The sequence below is a fragment of the Artemia franciscana genome, chromosome 7 (assembly GCF_032884065.1).
Source record: "Artemia franciscana chromosome 7, ASM3288406v1, whole genome shotgun sequence".
Taxonomy (NCBI): domain Eukaryota; kingdom Metazoa; phylum Arthropoda; class Branchiopoda; order Anostraca; family Artemiidae; genus Artemia; species Artemia franciscana.
Genome location: NC_088869.1, coordinates 61,371,272 through 61,390,669, shown reverse-complemented (window position 1 = coordinate 61,390,669; position 19,398 = coordinate 61,371,272). Strand labels below are relative to the sequence as shown.

At 35.1% G+C, this 19,398-nt stretch overlaps 1 protein-coding gene across 2 annotated transcripts in view; it reads left to right on the top strand.

Moving 5' to 3' along the window:
- LOC136029566 (protein C-ets-1-like) overlaps positions 1-19,398 on the top strand; it is a 148,012-nt gene that overhangs the window by 30,915 nt on the left and 97,699 nt on the right. For both annotated transcript variants that reach the window (XM_065708054.1, XM_065708055.1), the window contains exon 2: positions 16,566-16,682. In XM_065708054.1, the coding sequence (XP_065564126.1) occupies positions 16,566-16,682 (117 nt within the window). The remainder of the gene's footprint in view (positions 1-16,565; positions 16,683-19,398) is intronic.

The following is a 19,398-nucleotide window of genomic DNA, read 5'->3' as shown; positions in this document are numbered from 1 at the left end:
TGTCTCTAATATCACTCCTTGGATCCGCCTCTGCAAGCTCAACTGATTTGTTCTCCAGTTGAGTGATTTTTCAGTGATCCCTTGTGATACAACCCTTCAGACAAAATCCATAATTTGGCATTTCCAGATGTATTTTAGTCATGAAACAGGTATTAGCTTAACCAATATCTTGTTACTATCTAACACATTACATTACACTGCAATTTCACTCCAATAACCTAAGACAAATATTGACATAGCTAATGCTACACCTTCTAAAACTGGGGTGTAACATTTTCGTTTTATGTTTTTAACATTCCGGGGATTTCAACTTTTTCTAAGCCAAGTATTTACATGGCTAAATGCTACGCCTTCTAAAATTGGGGATACAATGTTTTGAGGATTTCAACAGTTTACTAAGAGAAATAATTACATAGCTAATGCCACACCTTCTGAAACTGGGGGCCTAACGCTTCAGTGAGCTTTTCAACGGTCCTGGGATTTCAACGTTTTACCATGGCAAATATAAACACAGATAATGCCGCACCTTGCGGCGGGACATTTTCATTGAACATTTTCAACGTCCTGAGGATTTCAACGTTTTACTAAGGGAATTGTTTTACATAGTTTATGCTTCACGTTTTGAAACTGTAGGCGCAGCGTTTTTTTGAACGTTTTCAACGTTCAGGAGATTTCTACGTAATTCTGGCAAATATTGACGTATATAGCTAATGCTACACCTTCTAAAACCGAGGATATAACGCTTTCATTTAGCGTTTTTAACGTTCTGGGGATTTCAATGTTTTCTTAAGGCAAATATTGATATAGCCAATGTTACACCTTATAAAACTGGGGATACAACGTTTTCAATCCACACAAACGCAGTTTTGTCTATATTTTATGGTACAGCTGTGGCATTATCTGAAAAAAGGGGCGTATGCTAGGCAGTAGAGATAAGAGGCACCCAGTTTTGTGGGAATCTCGTGTTAATTACTCTATCTCTGCTAGACATCAGGAGAAATAAATACTATTTGAATATGTCAAAAGCAAATGTTCACCCATGTGGGGTAGGCCAATTGACAAAGCCTGTTATCTTGCTATTCATTCAATTTGCTTAATTTTGGAGCCGAGGGATTTATAATAGGCAACTGTTTTCTCTTTTTGGTGTGTCCCAACTTTCTTTTCGATATTTGGTTATCAGAATCACAGGTCCATTTTTAGGCACTTTAAAAGGGGCATAAAAGTGTACATTTTTTAATTTGACTAGACGAAAAGCCAAATATTTTAATCTTGAAAGAATGTTTTTCAAAATTAATTATTGCCGGGATTAATTAATATTTGTGTCAAAAATAGCGTTTCAGCATCTAAATAAAAAATTGGAATTATGTATTATAGCGACCAGGGCCTTATTCTGGGTCTTTTCGGGTTGGGGGGGGGGGGGTCGTAAAAGAATTTCCGGGGGATTTTTACAAAAAACTTCAAAAAATGCATAAAAAAATGTTTGTAATCATTTTTATTGGGTTTTGCAGGTCGGACAACATTTTTTTTTGGGGGGGGGCTAAACCCTTTAACCCCCTTGGAATTGGACTTGATAGCGACCTCATTCAAGAAGTAAAATTAATCCTAATGAAATATACCAATATGTGATGGAAATATAGTATTTAGAAACAAAATTATGGAAACTACAGAAGAAAATTATGAAATCAGGCCGCCCAGAACGCATTATATTAAATATCAGACCTAATCACCTCTATATGTTAAATATTTAATAAAAGTATACCTACATCGTAGTTTTCTCAATGAGACTAAGCAAATTATAGCCTACTGCAGACAGATAAACCGGTTTTTTCCAGATCAAAGTTCTTGAGTAGGGTCGCTATAATACATAAGTACTAAAAATTTTAATGGAGAATTTATTTTATTTTCATTGTCATTACTTAAGGTTGAAATTAACATCAGAGACATAAGGTAAAACCATACAAATAAATTAGCTCTCGTTATTTTAGATTTTGCACTGAAGGGTTGGACATTGCGTTTGTCATGCTAAAAACAACATTATATATTCAATACGGAAGTATTTAACGCCAGTGTTCAAACAACCTTATCTGTTCAATACGGAAGTATTTAGCTCCAACGTTCGGAATAAGAGTTATCCCTTGATTAACGCTTATTTTCAGCGTTGTTTTTCTTTTTCTTGAACTGACTTTGTTTGCGAGCTTGATCCATTAATAGTTAATATTTTGAATATTGGATTTGCAGAAATATTCCCTGTTGGATCCATCCCTTCTCCCAGATTTTTCTCATTCCTTGTATTTTTCCGTTGTTTCGCTCTTTTTTAAAATAAATTTGTCAATTTGGTCAATTATTGGTATCCTTGTCACATTCCCCCCCCCTAATATTTTGCTCATTGGTGCACTTATCACATCGCCCCTCCCCCGAGATTTCGCTCTAGATCTGTCCCTGGAAATACTTGTAATAGAATTTTAAACTCGCCCAATATCACCATACATGTTGCTTGATGGCAATATACAGTGAAGCTCTCAGTAAACTATTATGGGGAGGGGGTTGGCCAGGGGTCCCTGGACCAACCAAGGCATTATTTTAAGTTTGTTTTACTCTTTGAATGCAAGTTTTGAGTAGGGACTAAGGAATGAATGATAAAACCGAGCAGATTAAGTAAGACTTAAAAACAGAATGTAATTTTTTCTTGAGGGGAAGGGGCTATATCCCCTTCAGCCCCCCATGGGTGCGTGCCTGGCAATCTAGCTTTCATGGTGACAGGGGTTAATGTGACGACTTAGTCAGAGGAGTTTTTTTCTTTGAGCCTCAATGTTTTGCATATTCAAAATATTTGCGAAGATAAAGATGTGTTCTGTGAATAAGCAGCTCCTCGCTTGTACCCGTACGCTCTCAAAACGCCCAAAGAAAACAATTCGTTTTATCCAGCCCTTCACGATCTTAAACATGTAAGACCAAGATCAAACCGCTTATGCTTATCATCAATAAATTAATAAATAAAAACCTTAAAAAACAGAACATCACTGTAAAGAAAGTGACCATTTAAAGATACGATTTAATTGAAGCATAGACTTTCTTATGGTAATCCGGAAAGAACATAATCTATTCGTCTAGGGTAAAGAAATACGCAGGAATGGCCCCAGGACCTGGCTCGCCCCGAAATCCTATTTCTATTGAATTTTTACGCACTTCTTGTTCAGTTTATCAAACAGAAGTTATTTTCATCATCCCCCACCCCCTGTTTTGTTTCATTCTCCCCCCCTCTCAGGTTTGTGCCTGATCCAAGGCAATGTTATTCTATTGTTTGTTACCTTTAATTGATATTAATATTCATGTTGTCCGGAGCTATTAATGTTATTGGGATAATTGTTCTTCCAGAAACTTTGTAATAACGAAAACCGATTATTAAATTCATGCCATAAATCTTGCTATATTTATCCTTTGTCCAAAATAAAATACAAAGTTTGTAAAGCTATAACTGTCTTTACTGTTTGATGTTTTTGTTTTGTCTCGTTCATCAAAAAGTCATATTCTGTTTGTGGCAGTTCAAAACACGAAATGTATTGTTTCATTTCCCCTTAAAGGCATTCACAGATGGGTAGCGGTGGGTAGAGAAAACCCTCTGCTACCCAAAATTAATTATAAACCGTGTTTTGTAGCTTTTTTGCATGGGGTCATCTAAGCATGGGAAAGTCAACTTGAGTACTGCCGCTAAATTAAGTAAATTGTCTTTATTCGAATCGGATGTTCTCTACGCTAAGGCGTAATTTAATGTAGCTAAAGCCTAATAGAAAAAATTGTGCTGATAGCTTGTATTTAACCTTGTATTTAACCTTGTTGAGTCTGCAAACACCATTATAAATTAAAAGCTTTAATTTAATTTAAAACATTTTTAATTGAATTTTAATAAAAACTTTAATTAAAACATCATAAATTATAAACTAAAACGTATTTAGTATTTTCTCCCACTAGTTGCAAAAAGAATGATTTGAATTAAGAAAAAAGGAAATAAAGATGAATACAAGCGAATTTAATCTTTAAACTGTTTTGATAATATAGAATTGACTCACCCAATAAAAAAAATCTTAACAAAGGTTTGGAAGTTAAATCCAAAGTCAAAATCTTAAACATTCGGTGTAATGTATGTTCAAGCTTTGGGGCGGGTCTAAAGGGTACTGGGGCACATGCACCCCAGAAATTCGGAAGTTGCACTAATTACAAAGGCAAAAAGTACTAAAAGGGCAGCCCAAGTTTCGTTGGTACCCCCCAAACATAAATTATGTATCCACCCCGTCGAAGGGGTATACGTTTTTTTGCAAATTATGCTTATATAAACCAAAACAAAGGTGTTTCTTTTGATAATTCCATTAGCCTATAGATTCTTAGAATTGATAACTGCTGATTAGGCTTATTAGTCAGCAATTTCTAATAATGTGCATTTTTGTGACGGCATCTTTCTTTTGCGGCCGTAAGTTTTCTACCGGAAGTAAATTTACAGATTACACAATTTTAACAAGTATTGACTAAGTTCAGCCTTATATATACATATTACATAAAAAAAAAGTTTTTTTTTTTACTTAAAGTAAGGAGCGACATTAAAACTCAAAACGAACAGAAATTACTCGGTATATGAAAGGGGCTGTTCCCTCCTCAACGCCCCGTTCTTTACGCTAAAGTTTGACTGTTTCACTCAACTCTACTTTTTAAAACAGTAAAATTTTAGCGTAAAGAGCGGGTTGTTGAGGAGGTTATATAGACTAATATATAGGATTCATCAAGACTAAACTTGATGAAACTTATATATTTGAAATCAGCATAAAAATCCGATTCTTTTGATGTATCTGTTGGTATCAAATTCCGTTTTTTAGAGTTTCGGTTACTATTGAGCCAGGTCGCTCCTTATTTACAGTTCGTTACCACGAACTGTATGATTTATCTTTCTTCAAGACGCAACTTCTGACATAATTTTTCAAAGAATCTAGCAGCTTTAGACCACGGTTTCCCAATCTCCTTTTTATTCCAGTGTTTTCAGGTTGATGGATGATTTACTGAAAGAAATTTTGTATGAAGTCAGTCGAATTGGTCTACAAAAAATATTTATTCTTCGACTGAAAAGGTTTTAATTTAATCAGTTGGTATTAACTTGGTGTTTTCATTGTTTTGTAGAGGATATCAATCAATAGAAAGTGGGATATCGTCTGATTGGGTTCTGAAAGACTTATATAGTTAAAGACTTAATATAGAAAAAGAAAACTTATATAGAGAAGACTTAAAGACTTACATAAAGAAGCTGGCACGTACGCAGGGGGGGGGGGCCTTCGGCCTCCCCCGAAATTTTGTGAAATGTTTAATTTCCCCATGGTGTCTTGGGATTTCTGGTAAAAGTAGGACCATTTATTAAGAATATAGATACATGTGTGAAGTCTTTTTTGGGGGATTTTAAAGCATGCAATTATTCGGTCAAGTCAAGCCCAATTATTAACCCATTTTCTGTCTAACTTTTTACTCTTTTTGAAGTAATTAGAATTGTAGGCCTACTGTTATTATTTTTTTTTTTGTAAAGAGAGTTTGCTTTCCACTGCAAAATAGAATTATCCTTGATTTTAGGGTGTTTATCCCCCCTTTTCAGGATAAAGTACAGCTTTTAATGGATCAATTTTGGAAACTATCATTTTTCATTAAAATCTACGTTTTTGCAATAGAAGAACTACCCCCGCCCCCCACAGCACCAGTATTACACTGTTAACCCTAAAATTTCCCTTTCAGTGGGATATAATAGATTAATCACTGGTTCTAAATCGCTATGAACATAACCTGAGCCTAAATGTAATTTTGAGGCTTCAGTCTTCTTCCCCCCATCCGCTACGATACTACAGATTAAAGTTAATCTATATTTTTCAATATACGTGCTGTTTGCATTACTAAATAAAAAAAGTGCTACTTTATATCAGTTGTTTCGAAGGTTTTGCCCCCCCCCCCCCCCCGAAAAAAATTCCTGCGTACTTGCCTGTAAAGAAGCTCTGAAACTAGAACCAAAAACTTAATATAGAAAAAGAAAACTTATATAGAGAAGACCTAAAGACTTATATAAAGAAGCTCCGAAACTAGAACCAAAAAATGAAATCTGAAAGTGGGACTTGGTCGGATTGAAGTTCTGAAAGACTTATGTAGCCTAGTTTCAGATAATAATTTTATATTCCAACTTTCTATCAAACTGGTTTTAATATTGAAAACTTGGGATTGCTTATTTTTTGCTATTTAGTGAAAAAGAAAAATAGATAAACCGTGTGAAAATAATAAGCAATGACGAAATTGGGGAAAAAGCAAAACCTATAAAACGCACCCTAAACATTTTGTTTCGTCCAAATTATTTTGTTGTTTATTTCAGAGTGTTAATTGAATCGGAAACTGGTCTTTTCATCTTGAAAACCAGCATCTTAACTGCTATTTATGTGAATGTATAATACTTGTAATTCTCATTGTGAAGCTGATTGTGACCATGGGAGAAGTCAAGTTTTATTGCTCTCTTTAGCTATTTTCTCACAGTTAAATTTTGTAAATTACCTATTTTGTTAAGTAAAAACTTTGTTTTTCTGAACCACTCATCATCCCCTTATTTTAATGATTCTATCATTTAACTTTTTTTAAAGCTAGTACGACTCCGAAGTATAAGCTAAACCACATAAAGGTGCAAAGAGTTTAAAAGGTGTACCCATTCTATGTACCCATTCTGTGGTACCCATTAAGGTACCCATTTATTATTATAATATTAATAATATATAATAACATATAATAATATATAATAATAATATTAATAATATATTATTATAATATTAGTATATATAAATATTATTATAATAATAAGGTACCCATTCTATGTGGATAGGTTCTTCCTAATTGTTTTTAGGAGAAAATTAAGGGGTGACCCACTTTCAAAGCCGGGTACATCATGAGTCATGTACCTTGTGTGGAAGTGTGTCCCATGTTGCTTCAAGCTTTTCATATGGAGCACAAAGAGGCAGGACGTGGTAGAGACGTGCCACATATGGCAGAACGAACGGTACTCTCAAAATATCCATCAGGTGATGAAGAGAAGACCGTTCCTCGAAAACAGGACGAAGTTGTAAAATCTGTTTATTTGGTGGGCGATGGTGCATCCATGTAGTTACTGGTTTTAGAAAGCAAAGAAGTTAGGGTCACCAAGAGAAAATTTGAGAGTCTCCGAGAGGTCCGAGCTGATAACATACAGTCATTTACTTTTTAGGATTAATAAAAAAAATCCACAAAACTTGTTTTTCGAAGAAAAGTAAAGAGCTCCATTAAGCCAAGAATGAGCAAAAATAAAGTCAAATAATCTTCCAAGCGTAAACATACCACAAATCACCATCAATAAATACATAAATATCAAAACAAACAGAAATTACAATAAACAGCCAAGTCAAACTCAAAATGAGCAAAACGAGCCTTCTCAAGACCGGAACACAATTTGCGCTTTACTGAAATAAATAAAAAAAACTAGTGTTTTAAACTGAAAGTAAGGAGCGATATTAAAACTTAAAACGAACAGAAATTACTCCGTATATGAAATGGGTTGTCCCCTCCGCAATCCCTCGCTCTTTACGCTAAAGTTTGACTCTTTGCCACAATTCTGCTTTTTAAAACAATTAAAAACTTTAGCGTAAAGAGCAAGGGGTTGCGGAGGGGACAACCCATTTTACATACGGAGTAATTTCTGTTCGTTTTAAGTTTTAATGTCGCTCCTTACTTTCAGTTTAAAAAACTATTTTTTTTTATTTAATTTCTGAACGTTTTTGAATTAATGAAATTTTTTAAAATGAAATTTGTATATGAATTTTTTTTTGGCTAAACGGCTTTCTCTTAGTTTTGATCAGACGACTTTGAGAAATAAGGGGTGGGGAAGGAGGCCTAGTCACCCTCCAATTTTTCGGTTACTTAAAAAAGCAACTAGAACTTTTAATTTTTAATGTACGTTTTTATTAGTAAAAAATATGCGTAACTTAAGAATTAACTTACGTAACAATCTTTTATGCTCTTATATTTTTTTATGTATATGAGGGGGTTTGTCCCCTCGTTAATACCTCGCCTTTACACTAAATCTTAAGTTTTGTCCCAATTCTTTAAGAATGACCCTTGAATCAGAAAGGCCGTGGAATAAATAGTTGAAATTACTAAAAATACTTTAGCATAAAGAACAAGGTATTTATCTCCTCCTAAATACCTCGCTCTTTGTGCCAATGTATTTTTAGAACCCCTCATATGCGTAATAATCTTTGTTCGTTCTAAGCTTTAACGCTACTCCTTACTTTCAGTTGAAAAACTTTTTCGTGTTTATTTTTTCATTGTTTTTTTTATAGTAATGCTAGAAAATCCCGCACCCTTTTCATTGAATTTCTCTTCGCCCATGACATATTCCTCCAAGAGAAGATCCTCCCACATAGCCCCCTCCCCTCCCCTCAACTCCACCCCAAACCAAAAAAATCCCCCTGAAAACGTCTGTATACTTCCCAATAACCATTACTGTATGTAAACACTGGACAAAGTTTGTAACTTGCAGCCCCTCCCCCAGGGACTGTGGGGGAGTGAGTCATTCCAAAGACATAGTTAAAATGGCTTTCGACTGTGCGGAACAAAATGGCTATCTCAAAATTTGGATCTGTTGACTTTGGGAAAAAATGAGCGTGGGAGGGGGCCTAGGTGCCCTCCAATTTTTTGGTCACTTATAAAGGGCACTAGAACTTTTCATTTCCGTTAGAATGAGCCCTCTTGCGAGATTTTAGGACCATTTGGTCGATAAGATGACCACTGGGGAAAAAAACAAACAAAAAAACAAATAAACATGCACCCGTGATCTGTCTTCTGGCAAAAAATACGAAAATCCACATTTTTGTAGATAGGAGCTTGAAATTTTTTCTATAGGGTTCTCTTATACGCTGAATGCGATGGTATGATTTTCGTTAAGATTCTATGACTTTTAGGGGATGTTTTCCCCTATTTTCCTAAATAAAGCACATTTTCTCAGGCTCTTAACTTTTGACGACAAAGATTAAATTTGATCAAACTTATATATTTAGAATCAGCATGAAAATTCGATTCTTTTGATGTATCTTTTAGCATCAAAATTCCGTTTTTTAGAGTTTCGTTTACTATTGAGCCGGGTCGCTCCTTACTACAGTTCGTTACCACGAACTGTTTGAAAAGACCGTGGATTGTCGGTTTAATTGACGTATACTGATACATATTCCTTAAACGTTTTGATATTTTAAAGCTTAGGCTACTACAATTAATTCTACAGCTACTACTAATACTGCTACTGCTATCAAAACTAAGGATGTTAAGGCGATAAATTTGGTATATATAAAAGCTGCAAAAGGGTATTAAGGCAAAGCTTTTAAGGTATACTTAGGTGGATGTTAAAAAAAAAAAAAAAAAAAAAAAAAAAAAAAAAAAAAAAAAAAAAAAAAAAAAACTCTGAGCATGTGGACTTTCAAAAAGGTGACATTTAACATGAATTAACATTAGTAGGGCTTTCAAAACTAACATGAGTAGGGCTTTCAAAACTAACATGAACAGGACTGATAAGCCCCATGCCTTCTCAAGACCGCAGCACAATTTGTGCTTTACTGAAAACAAAATATTTCTGAAATGTTTTCATTTTTCTTACTTTCATAAATAAAAAAAATATTTAATTTCCGTTCGAATGAGCCTTCTCCTGATGTTCTAGGACCACTGGGTCGATACGATCACCACTGAAAAAAAAAAACAACAACAAAAGAAACGGTACTTGCCTGTTAAATGGATCGCACTCAAGAATTAGGCTTTGTAACTTTTGACAGAAACCGGTTTCTCTTCCAAGATAGGTTGCGTATTTTGTGTGAGAAAACTACGATGTATGTATATCTTAATTAAATATTTAATAGATAGAGGTGGTTAAGGGTTGCGTTAGGTTAGGTTGGGCTAGGTTAGGTTGGGTATTTAATATACTACGTTCTGTACGGCCTGCTTTCCACAATTCTTTGTCGTAGTTTCCATAATTTTGTTTCTAAAGTAATATATTATCATAAGGTTCTGGCATATTTCATTAAGTATTAACCTAATTTTACTTATTGGGTGTGTTCCGTTTAACAGACAAATCCCAAAAACAAATGTAGTTCCATATTTTGCAGATAGGAGCTTGAAACCAATACAGTAGGGTCTTCTGACAAACTGAATTTGATGGTGTGACATGTGATTTTTTTTACTTTTAGGGGCTGCTTCCCCCCTTTTTTCTCAGACTCATAGCCTTTGATGGGTAACACCAAACATAAGGAAACGTATATATTTGGAATCAGCATAATAAACCAATTCTTCTGATATATCTATTGGTATCAAAATTCCGTTTTTAGAAGTTTCGGTTACTATTGAGCAGCGTCGCTCCTTACTAAGTTCGTTACCACTAAATATTTGATTGATCTATCGTTACCACGAACTGATTGATTGATCGTTACCACGAATTGTTTGATAGATCTATAAGTATTGTCTCGGCTTTGGCGGTTTTCCCTTGATATTGAGCAATTTTGAAAAAGTACACCCTTACGCAAGCACAAGTTCCTTAGGTTGTTTAAGTTCTTCACCACGAACTGTTTGATCGATCTACTTTACCACGGACTGTTTAATTGATCTATAAGTATTGTGTTGGCTTTGGCTGTTTTCCCTTGATATTGAGCAATTGTGAAAAAGTGCGCCCTTACGCAAGCACAAGTTCCTTAGGGTGTAATAAATTCTTCACCACGAACTGTTTGATCGATCTACTTTACCACGGACTGTTTAATTGATCTATAAGTATTGTGTTGGCTTTGGCTGTTTTCCCTTGATATTGAGCAATTGTGAAAAAGTGCGCCCTTACGCAAGCAGAAGTTGACCGGGGTGTCATTTTTTTCCTTTTGATACTTTTTTGTTATTAGAATTTTTTTAAAGGTAATCCTCATTTTTATCATGACTTACGACAATCATTTTCTAATTGAATTTGATTTGACGCTTCAGTATCGAACTTTAATAATTGTCATTTTCCTTCCTTCCCAATCTTTTTTTCTTTGCATGACCAGATATTACTTTATTTTGTCCTCAAGCTAAACCTCGAGGCAATTGTTTGAAATTGCTCCCTTGTACCAAAAGCCACAGCCACCGCAATTGCTCAGTGAATCTACCTTCAAAATTATTTGATGACCATGGTGGCAATCAACCAAAAGAACAGACGGAACTCGCAGCGATGGTTACAAAAACAGTCACTGTCATCTTTTATAATTATGAAAAACGAAAAGACAGTTACTGGAAGCTCGAAACGCTAAACAACATACATCCAGACAAATTACTCGTGCAATTGGGAGCAGTTGCAAATTTTCAAGCGCCCCTACTGTTTGTTGATAGCGACACAATGATTATTTAATTATGACCAATTTTTGGTGCTTATATATATTATTTTGTAGCAATTATTAGAGGGGTCAAAAAAGAAGAAAAGAGCATGCCGTAAGCTTAGGTACAAAAGGATAAAATACTTTGGAACCCCATCCTAGGACAAGTGGTTTGATACGATCAACCCTGACAAAAGAGCTTCGTTTTTTAAGAGAAATGTTTTTTTTTTATTATTTTAAGAGTCAGGGGAATATTTCTGGGGGGGAAAGGAGGTTCAAACCGGGTTTCCCCCTCCCTGAGTGCGGTGAAACACTAGCCCACAGAATCCCCTTCCACTACAAATGATGACATATATACGTTTTCATATTTTGCACGTTTTGTATTTTGAAAACCCCCTCCATTTCAGTAAATATTAACGGTAAATATTGAAATTTATCTAAAAGAATAATATTATGGATCCTTTTCATGCCACTGTTTTTATAGTTTTTTCCTATTAGGAGTTTAACAGCCTCCCCCATCCCCTACGAGCTTGTACAGCTATTTCTATAAACAGGCCTTATCATTTGGAGTTAAAATTCACTGGAATGGAGAGGGTTTTCGAAATACGAAAATATGCATATCTAGACCGTCATTTGTGGGGTTTTCCGGGCCAGTGTTTTATTATAGGCTCGCCAGGACCGCGTCCAGTGAGGGGGCACTCGGTTTGAACCTACTCTCCTTTCCTAGAAATATTCCCCTAAATCTTAAACAGTTTTTTTCAGGCTCGACCGTGTCGAACCAATGGTTATAGAAGATCGAAATGGGCTCATTCGAACGGAAATTCAATTTGTAGTTCTCTTTTTAAGTGGCCAAACGATTGGAGGATAAATATTGAAAGCTTCCTCCTCTCGTCCTCTTTTCCCAAAGATGTTCGATCAAAGTTTTGAGATAGCCATTTGGCTCAAAATAGTTGAAAGGTCCAATAACTATATCTCTGGGGATGACGACTTCCTCACAGCCCTTGGGAAAATGGCCGTAATTTATGTAATTTACCAATTGTTTACGTATAGGATTTGTTATTGGTAAATATACGAAAGTTTCTCGGGGGGACTTCTGTGGGGGAGGATTTTCCATGGGGAGAATTTTCCATGGGTAGGAAATTTCTAAGGGGAATTATTCACTGGGGGGATATTTCTGTGCCAGATTTGAGAAATTATAAAAAATTGAATAAAAACAAGTTTTTTCAACTGAAAGTAAGAAGCAGTATTAAAATGAGCGAAAATTATTAATCAATTCCTTGCTCTTTTCGCTAAATTTGGATTTTTTTTTTGTCACAATTCTTTAAGAAAGACTGCTCAAACACGAGGGCCTTTGAATTTGAATGAGAAGTATTTTAAAGAGCTTTAAAACTTAATGTAAACAGCGAGGTATTTAGGAGGGGCAGCCCCCTTGATATACGATTCCCTTGAATTGAATCCCATAAATCCCACATATTGGGCTCTATGTTTCGATCTATCATCGCTATCGAACATTCGCTCAATAAAATACCCCGATGGATCCTAGCAAAAATCTACTGTGGAATATGAGAATTTTAAATATTCCCGTCTCCAAAGGGGAGCTAATATTTTTTAATTTTGAATTGCTGAGTAATGACTTTTTTTTATTAATTGCATCTGGTGCGTGGACCACCTGATCAGGCATTTTCAAAATAATTTTTAATGCTACAAGATAATGGGAAAGTACTTTTTAAGATTTTAAATTGTCCAACTTAAAGTTTTCCAGATGTCCGGTAACTATCATTTAATTGCTGTCCTTGTTTTAATTATTAAACACGCTTACTTCAAAGTGAAAAAAACCGACTACCAAGTTTTTTTCTGTAATTTCATTTGCGGTAGCAGATTAGCCCACACCTGTCGTTGTCCAGGTGCTGTAAAGCAGTTACACGGCAATTACCCTTTTGGGGGGTGAATTTTTCAAAGAACAGTAGCCGTCCCTTTTGAACCTTGAACCCATTTCTCTTTTAGAAGTTTGGTACTAATAACTTTCCTTACTTAGACAATGACGCCGGCAGGTGTCGGAAAAATTATGAGCGATAAAATTAAGTTTAGATCCCTAAATGTGTGAGGGAAAATGTACTATATTTTGAAGAGGATCCGACTACTAAATCCAGAACGCCAGTTGGAATGGTATCATTTTTTTCAAATAACACCTGTATCGTTTTCTTTAATAGCAAGAGTTGCGGCGTAATCAATTAGTCACTTTCATCGCTTTATAAGATATTGAACCGTCAATGACCTTGCACCTATCCTCGGCATGGAGGGAGGCAACCTTTATGGGATCGATGGCTGGTAGGTTGTGAGGCCACCCATACTCCGTATTTCATGTTTTCAGACTCGTTTCCAGGTTAATCCTATATTCCAGTCCCAGTGGCGGCAATTCACGAAAATCTGGGAGACAAAATGTATTTTTGAAATCTAGGAGAGGAATTTTGTTGTTTTCTTAAAGTTTTCTTAGCCACTTTTTAATGAAAATAACCAAAGAGGTAATTATCAAAACTAGGGGGGATGCTCCCCTCTAATTGAAGCCTCTCTATTGCACAATGCCCGCATCTGATCCTGGGTTTTATTCGAAATTTGCTGATTTTATTGGCTCTTTTTTTGAATTTGTCATTATGAATCAGCATAGGACGAGAGATAAGTAAAAAAAAAATTAGGTACTAATAAGTACATAAGGACGAGAGATAAGTAAAAAAAAAATTAGGTACTAACAAGTAATAAGTTCATGAGTAATAAAAAATGTATAAGAGAAATAAACAATAAAAGAAAGTGCAAAGCAGCAAACTTTTGAATATGGCCTAGGATTATGTCTACACAATAATTAAGGTAGAGGGGTGGGATACAGTTAAACTGGAAGCAAGTCGGAAAATCCAGTAAACATAAGCTTTTTGAATGTAGCCAAGGACGAACTTTGGTATTATAGCGCTTAGTTCAAAAGAGGCCATAAAGAAAACTGTTGCCAATTTGTTGCAAAAAAAAACCTCTTTGGTGGCTGCGCCTTACATATAACCCGTCGGTCACCCTTTCGTGACCTCAATCAAGAGATAATAACTAGTAGCTAATAAAGGCGTTTGAATCTGTCGGTTTTAGATACATATGGACTAGCAATCTTGCTAGAGAAAATTGCTGCTGTTTAGTTTAGATGAGTTTTTACCCCATTATTACTTTACGCCTAATATCCACGCCCTCTCCTGGTTAATGGACTGTTCTTGAGAGATGGTGTGTTCTTTTTTTTATTTCTGTTTTTTATGAGAAAGGGTGTTACTGCTTGCCATAAACAGTCTGCTTCCGAGTTTTTAGTCACGCTATTATTACGACTAATTTATAGGCTAACTTTTAAGATTATCTCCTCCTAGTATAACCCTTTTTTTTCTTCCTTTTTTACTATGCCTTTTGCTTTGAAATTTAGAGTATAGTGTTGACATTGTTTGGGTGGTAGGCGCCTCAAGGGGGAGATGGTTTTGTGAAAATAAAAGGGACTGAGAGGAGCTGCTTTTCACTGCTCTATTGTCACTTCTTCATTATACTGTGTGAACTAGCTTTTTTACTGTTTCTTTTCCTCGTAATCAGGCACATAATCATTGGCAGGGACCTTCGGGCCCAATATATTCTGCTCGTAACTTCCTTTCTTCGTCCGTCCGAGGGGCGGCCTACTCTTTACCAACTGATGTACATCCCAACGCCAGATGTCATGCGCAGTTCCGCCACACGTGGCACAGTTTTACAAAGCTTTCCACACTTTGGTCATGCTTAGCACACACAACCTGATGTACGTGATTCCTGAAAATTGACAACCCTTTGGGTCCATTGAAGGGGTGAATCTATCCTCATTTAAACTTGCCCTGTAATTAAAATATATTTTGGATCTTTTCGAGCTTCTGCCACCCTCGAAATAAAATTTGAGTAACATGTGCTTCCACGTAACCTCTTGATCCCTTGCTAACTAACTGGGCGCAAAACGGTCAAAGGGGATGACAATGTGCGGTTAGTAAGCCTAGAATATGGCAGAGGATACTTGAGCAGTTTCAAAACAGACCTACTATCTTGGGCCATAGTTGTTATGCATAACCTATATTGGTTCAGAAAACAGAATTATATCAACAAATGAAAATATATTGGCTCCGATATACAATTGATATTGTTTAAACTATTTATGAGACCATACTGACTAATTATGACAAAACATAAAATCGCGACGAAGAGAGAAAACGAGGACAAAACAGCCAGTGAAAAAATAAAAAATTATGCAAATATTTTGGTCAAGACCGTCCTCGGTGCGGAATAAAACTAAAAAAAAACTTAAAACAATACACAAAACTAAAATACGATAACCTTTTCAGAGTAACGGTAAAAGGATAACCCATATTTTAGTTTTTTGTTTTGTTAACTTTGAAAGGGTCATCTTATTTTAGTTTTGTGTTTTGTTTTAAGTTTTTTTTTTATAGTTTATCAGTTTTATTCTGCACTTAGGACGGTCAAGCGGAGGTCTTGGCCGAAAGAATTGCATAATTTTTAGTTTTTTCACTTGCTGTTTTTGTCCTCGTTTTCTCTCTTCTTCGCGATTTTATGTTTTGATATTGTTTAACCGATTTGCTTTCTAGTTTTTAAATACATATCCACCAAATGTAGTTCGTTTGTCTCAACTTTAGTGTTGTTGCGCATGTTCTAATTCTAATTTATGAATAAAACCAACAATTAGCCCTTATAACCTTATAACAAACAATAAAAATGGACTTCAATCTAAGTTGAAGTGAATTGCCCTAAGTTAGCTCTTACGCTTCGCCTGATTTACTGAGAGGTGGACAGCTATATCCCATCTTCCTCAATAAAATATCGGTCTATTATTTATTGCATTTATTATAACAAAAAGAGAAATCACCAATGCAACAACACAAACACATTAAAAAAAAAAAAAAAGAGAGAAGGAGAAAAGGAAGACTGTTTTCCTAAACTAGTGATTAATATAGACCAGCACTTGAATGAGCCCTTAACCCTACTCATCCATAAAATCACATAGCATTGTGTCTTTCTTGTGGAGTTTTGACTAATTCCCCCTCCTTCAAATATACTTTATAAGATTGCTTAACTATTATAATTTAATATACCAATCCAATTATTTTTTAGATTTACCGGCTCAGGTGCCGCCATTAACGCCTGGAACAAATAAGAAAATGACAGAAGCCTTAAAAGCGTCATTTGCATCCTGGGAAAAGGAACAAGAACAGCTCAATATCCCCAAAGGTAATTGTTTTCGTAGAAATTAGTTACTGTTTTCACTTGGGAATAACAGGATCCCATTTTTTAAAGAGCAAGGCACTAAGATAGCTATTCGGCTGGGATACTTTGAAAGGCGTTATGTGCCATTTTGAGCGAAATGGGGCTAACGTGTTATTTCTTACAAATCTTTTTCTTGGAAAAATACGCTGATTTGAAGACTTCAACTCGCGAGCAGCTCATAAAATAATTTCAACGGTACATCAGCTCATCAAGAGCTTTCGATTGCCGTCGAAAAAAAAATTATCTGTCTTAGTTCAAAAGTTGACTTTTTTGCCGTAGGCAAAGTTTCTAACGTCTTCACTTAGAAAGGAGCAAAGGCTAAACTCTACTTTCTTTAGCAATGAGAGAACTTTTAAAATTTAAGAGGCACATCAGATATTATTTCTCTACTACAATCCCAAGTGCAAAAAAACCGAATGATAAACTCAGCCGAAATCAAGAACAGAAATGGGTAGAAACAATAGATTTTTGGTCCCAGGCAAGAGTTCTGCAAAGCCTTCCTAAATGCAAAGTCATATTCATCAATCTGGCCTAAGGTCCACACTTTCTGTAAAAACCGCAGAGGTTAGACCCTTACCACTTTCTAGGAATAAGCTGAAATCAGGGTACTATGAAAAAAAAGTGTTGCTCTCGCAACACAATCAGGAAAAACAAAATCTTGAATGGCAAGTGACGAAGATCAGGAAAGCAAAATAATCAGTAACAAATATTGCAGCTCTGCTCTTGCATAGATGGACATTGGATACTCAAAGGAGAACTAGTTGAACTTTTGAACTAGTTTTCTTTGGGGGGAGGGGGTGTACTCAGAGAAGATACTTGTTCAGGTTGATATATTAGTCTTTCTAAGCGTCTTGTTGGACTGATTTTGGAGGAGAGGCGGGGGTGGGGTGTTAAAGACTAACACGAGTAAGTTTAAAGCAAATATAAAACTCAAAAGAAAAATAGAATTTTGACAAATGGAAGCAAGGTGAAGAATCTAATAAAGGACAAAAGAACACCGTAGTGCGTTTGCATAAACGTATAAACGTATTTCAAAATAAGCGTGTAAACGTGTATAAACGTGTAAACGTGTAAAAACGGTATAAACGTGTTTCAAAATAAGGTCTAGACAAGACTTGAAAAGGCGTGTTTCGATTTTTAAATCCTATTTTCTAAACGTGAAGTAGTTTAAAAAAAAGGAAAACAAAGTCTAGTTGTTATAAATAAATTTCATTTTTCTTGAGAGGTTTTTAGGGAATCCTAAAATCAGAAAATTTTAATATTCTATTGTTTTTTGGCCTGAGGAAATTACCCTGCAGTGAATTCAAACCCCTGGAACGTACATGTGCCAACATTCATCTGTCTCAAAAGCATTCAAAGCATTGTCACCTAATTTGTTTTGTTCTGTAGTCTTAATTATTTGTCAAGTATTGTTAATTTAAAAGTTCTTAATTTGTAGAAAACAAAAGATTTTAATACTATTTTTAAGGACTAAGTCCCAATGTTAACATTTAAAGTCACATGGTTCACTGACTTTGAACTTCTCCCCCAAACCACAAATTCTGATTCCTCTAGATTATAGATTAAACCATAATGCTAAACCATAACCATTCAGAGCAACAGTTTCGAGGGATAGTCACAATCTCTTTTTATAACCCACCTTCAAACTAATTGTTTGAAATCTGCAAACAAATCTGCAAACAATATTGGCAACTCCTAACCTGAAGGCAAGCAATTTGGAAATCATTTAAATAGATTAAAAAAAAACTCTTAACAATTTTATTTTACTCCTTATTTCAAACTGAATGCACTTAAAGTAGGCTATCATTTCACATATAGCCGCTAGGCTATTGTTTCACAAGCAATATCCGGCAACACTGATCTGCTGAAAATGTGTGCCTATTTCCCCCCTCAAGGCTCCTATATGCCTAAATTGTATTAATGTTTCTTATGTAAACTCATGTTTATCAAATTAATTTTTTTTTGCAAAATTTGGACATTTTTGACTTCTGGATTTTAGACAGTTTAAATTGTTTGAAACCACTTTCGAAGTGCAGTCCTTAACACTGAATTCGAAAATGGAATCTGATCCTTACTATTATCACAGTTTTTGCTTAATAAATTCTAAGTCATTTGACCAAAACACTAACAAAACTGCAAATGAGGCTAAGAAGTCATAGGGGTTGTAGCAATTCCGGGTGTATTTTTAATTACGCATGGATAGTTGCGCTAAGGAAAGTCTAAATGATTATACTTCAATTTTTATTGAAAGCACCCAAATTTCGAAACTAACTTGATTTTTTTTTTCATTAAAACCCTATGAATTTGATGTTTATTTAAATTTACATTCAGCACTCTTTGGTAAACAAACTAAGTGTAAAGCAATTAGAAGGACAGACTTTTTTTTTTAAATCAGCAAGATTACTTAAATATTTTCTTGGATAATTCTGGAAGTTGAAAAAATGTGCTGTTATTTATTCTGATTGTTAACATTAGTGATTTGTTTATATTTTTATAAAAAAGAAGAAAAATTAAGGTCTCAATATTCTGCTCAAACTGAGTAACAGCGCCAAGAGCATTCTTTATCTGCCCCGCTTACTCCCCAAATGTTGCGAATCGTAATTTTAGTTGATTAAAGTCTTAATAATAGGTCAAATTCTAGCTCTTTTGCATGTAAAGGTAACGATTTGTGCCACTTCAC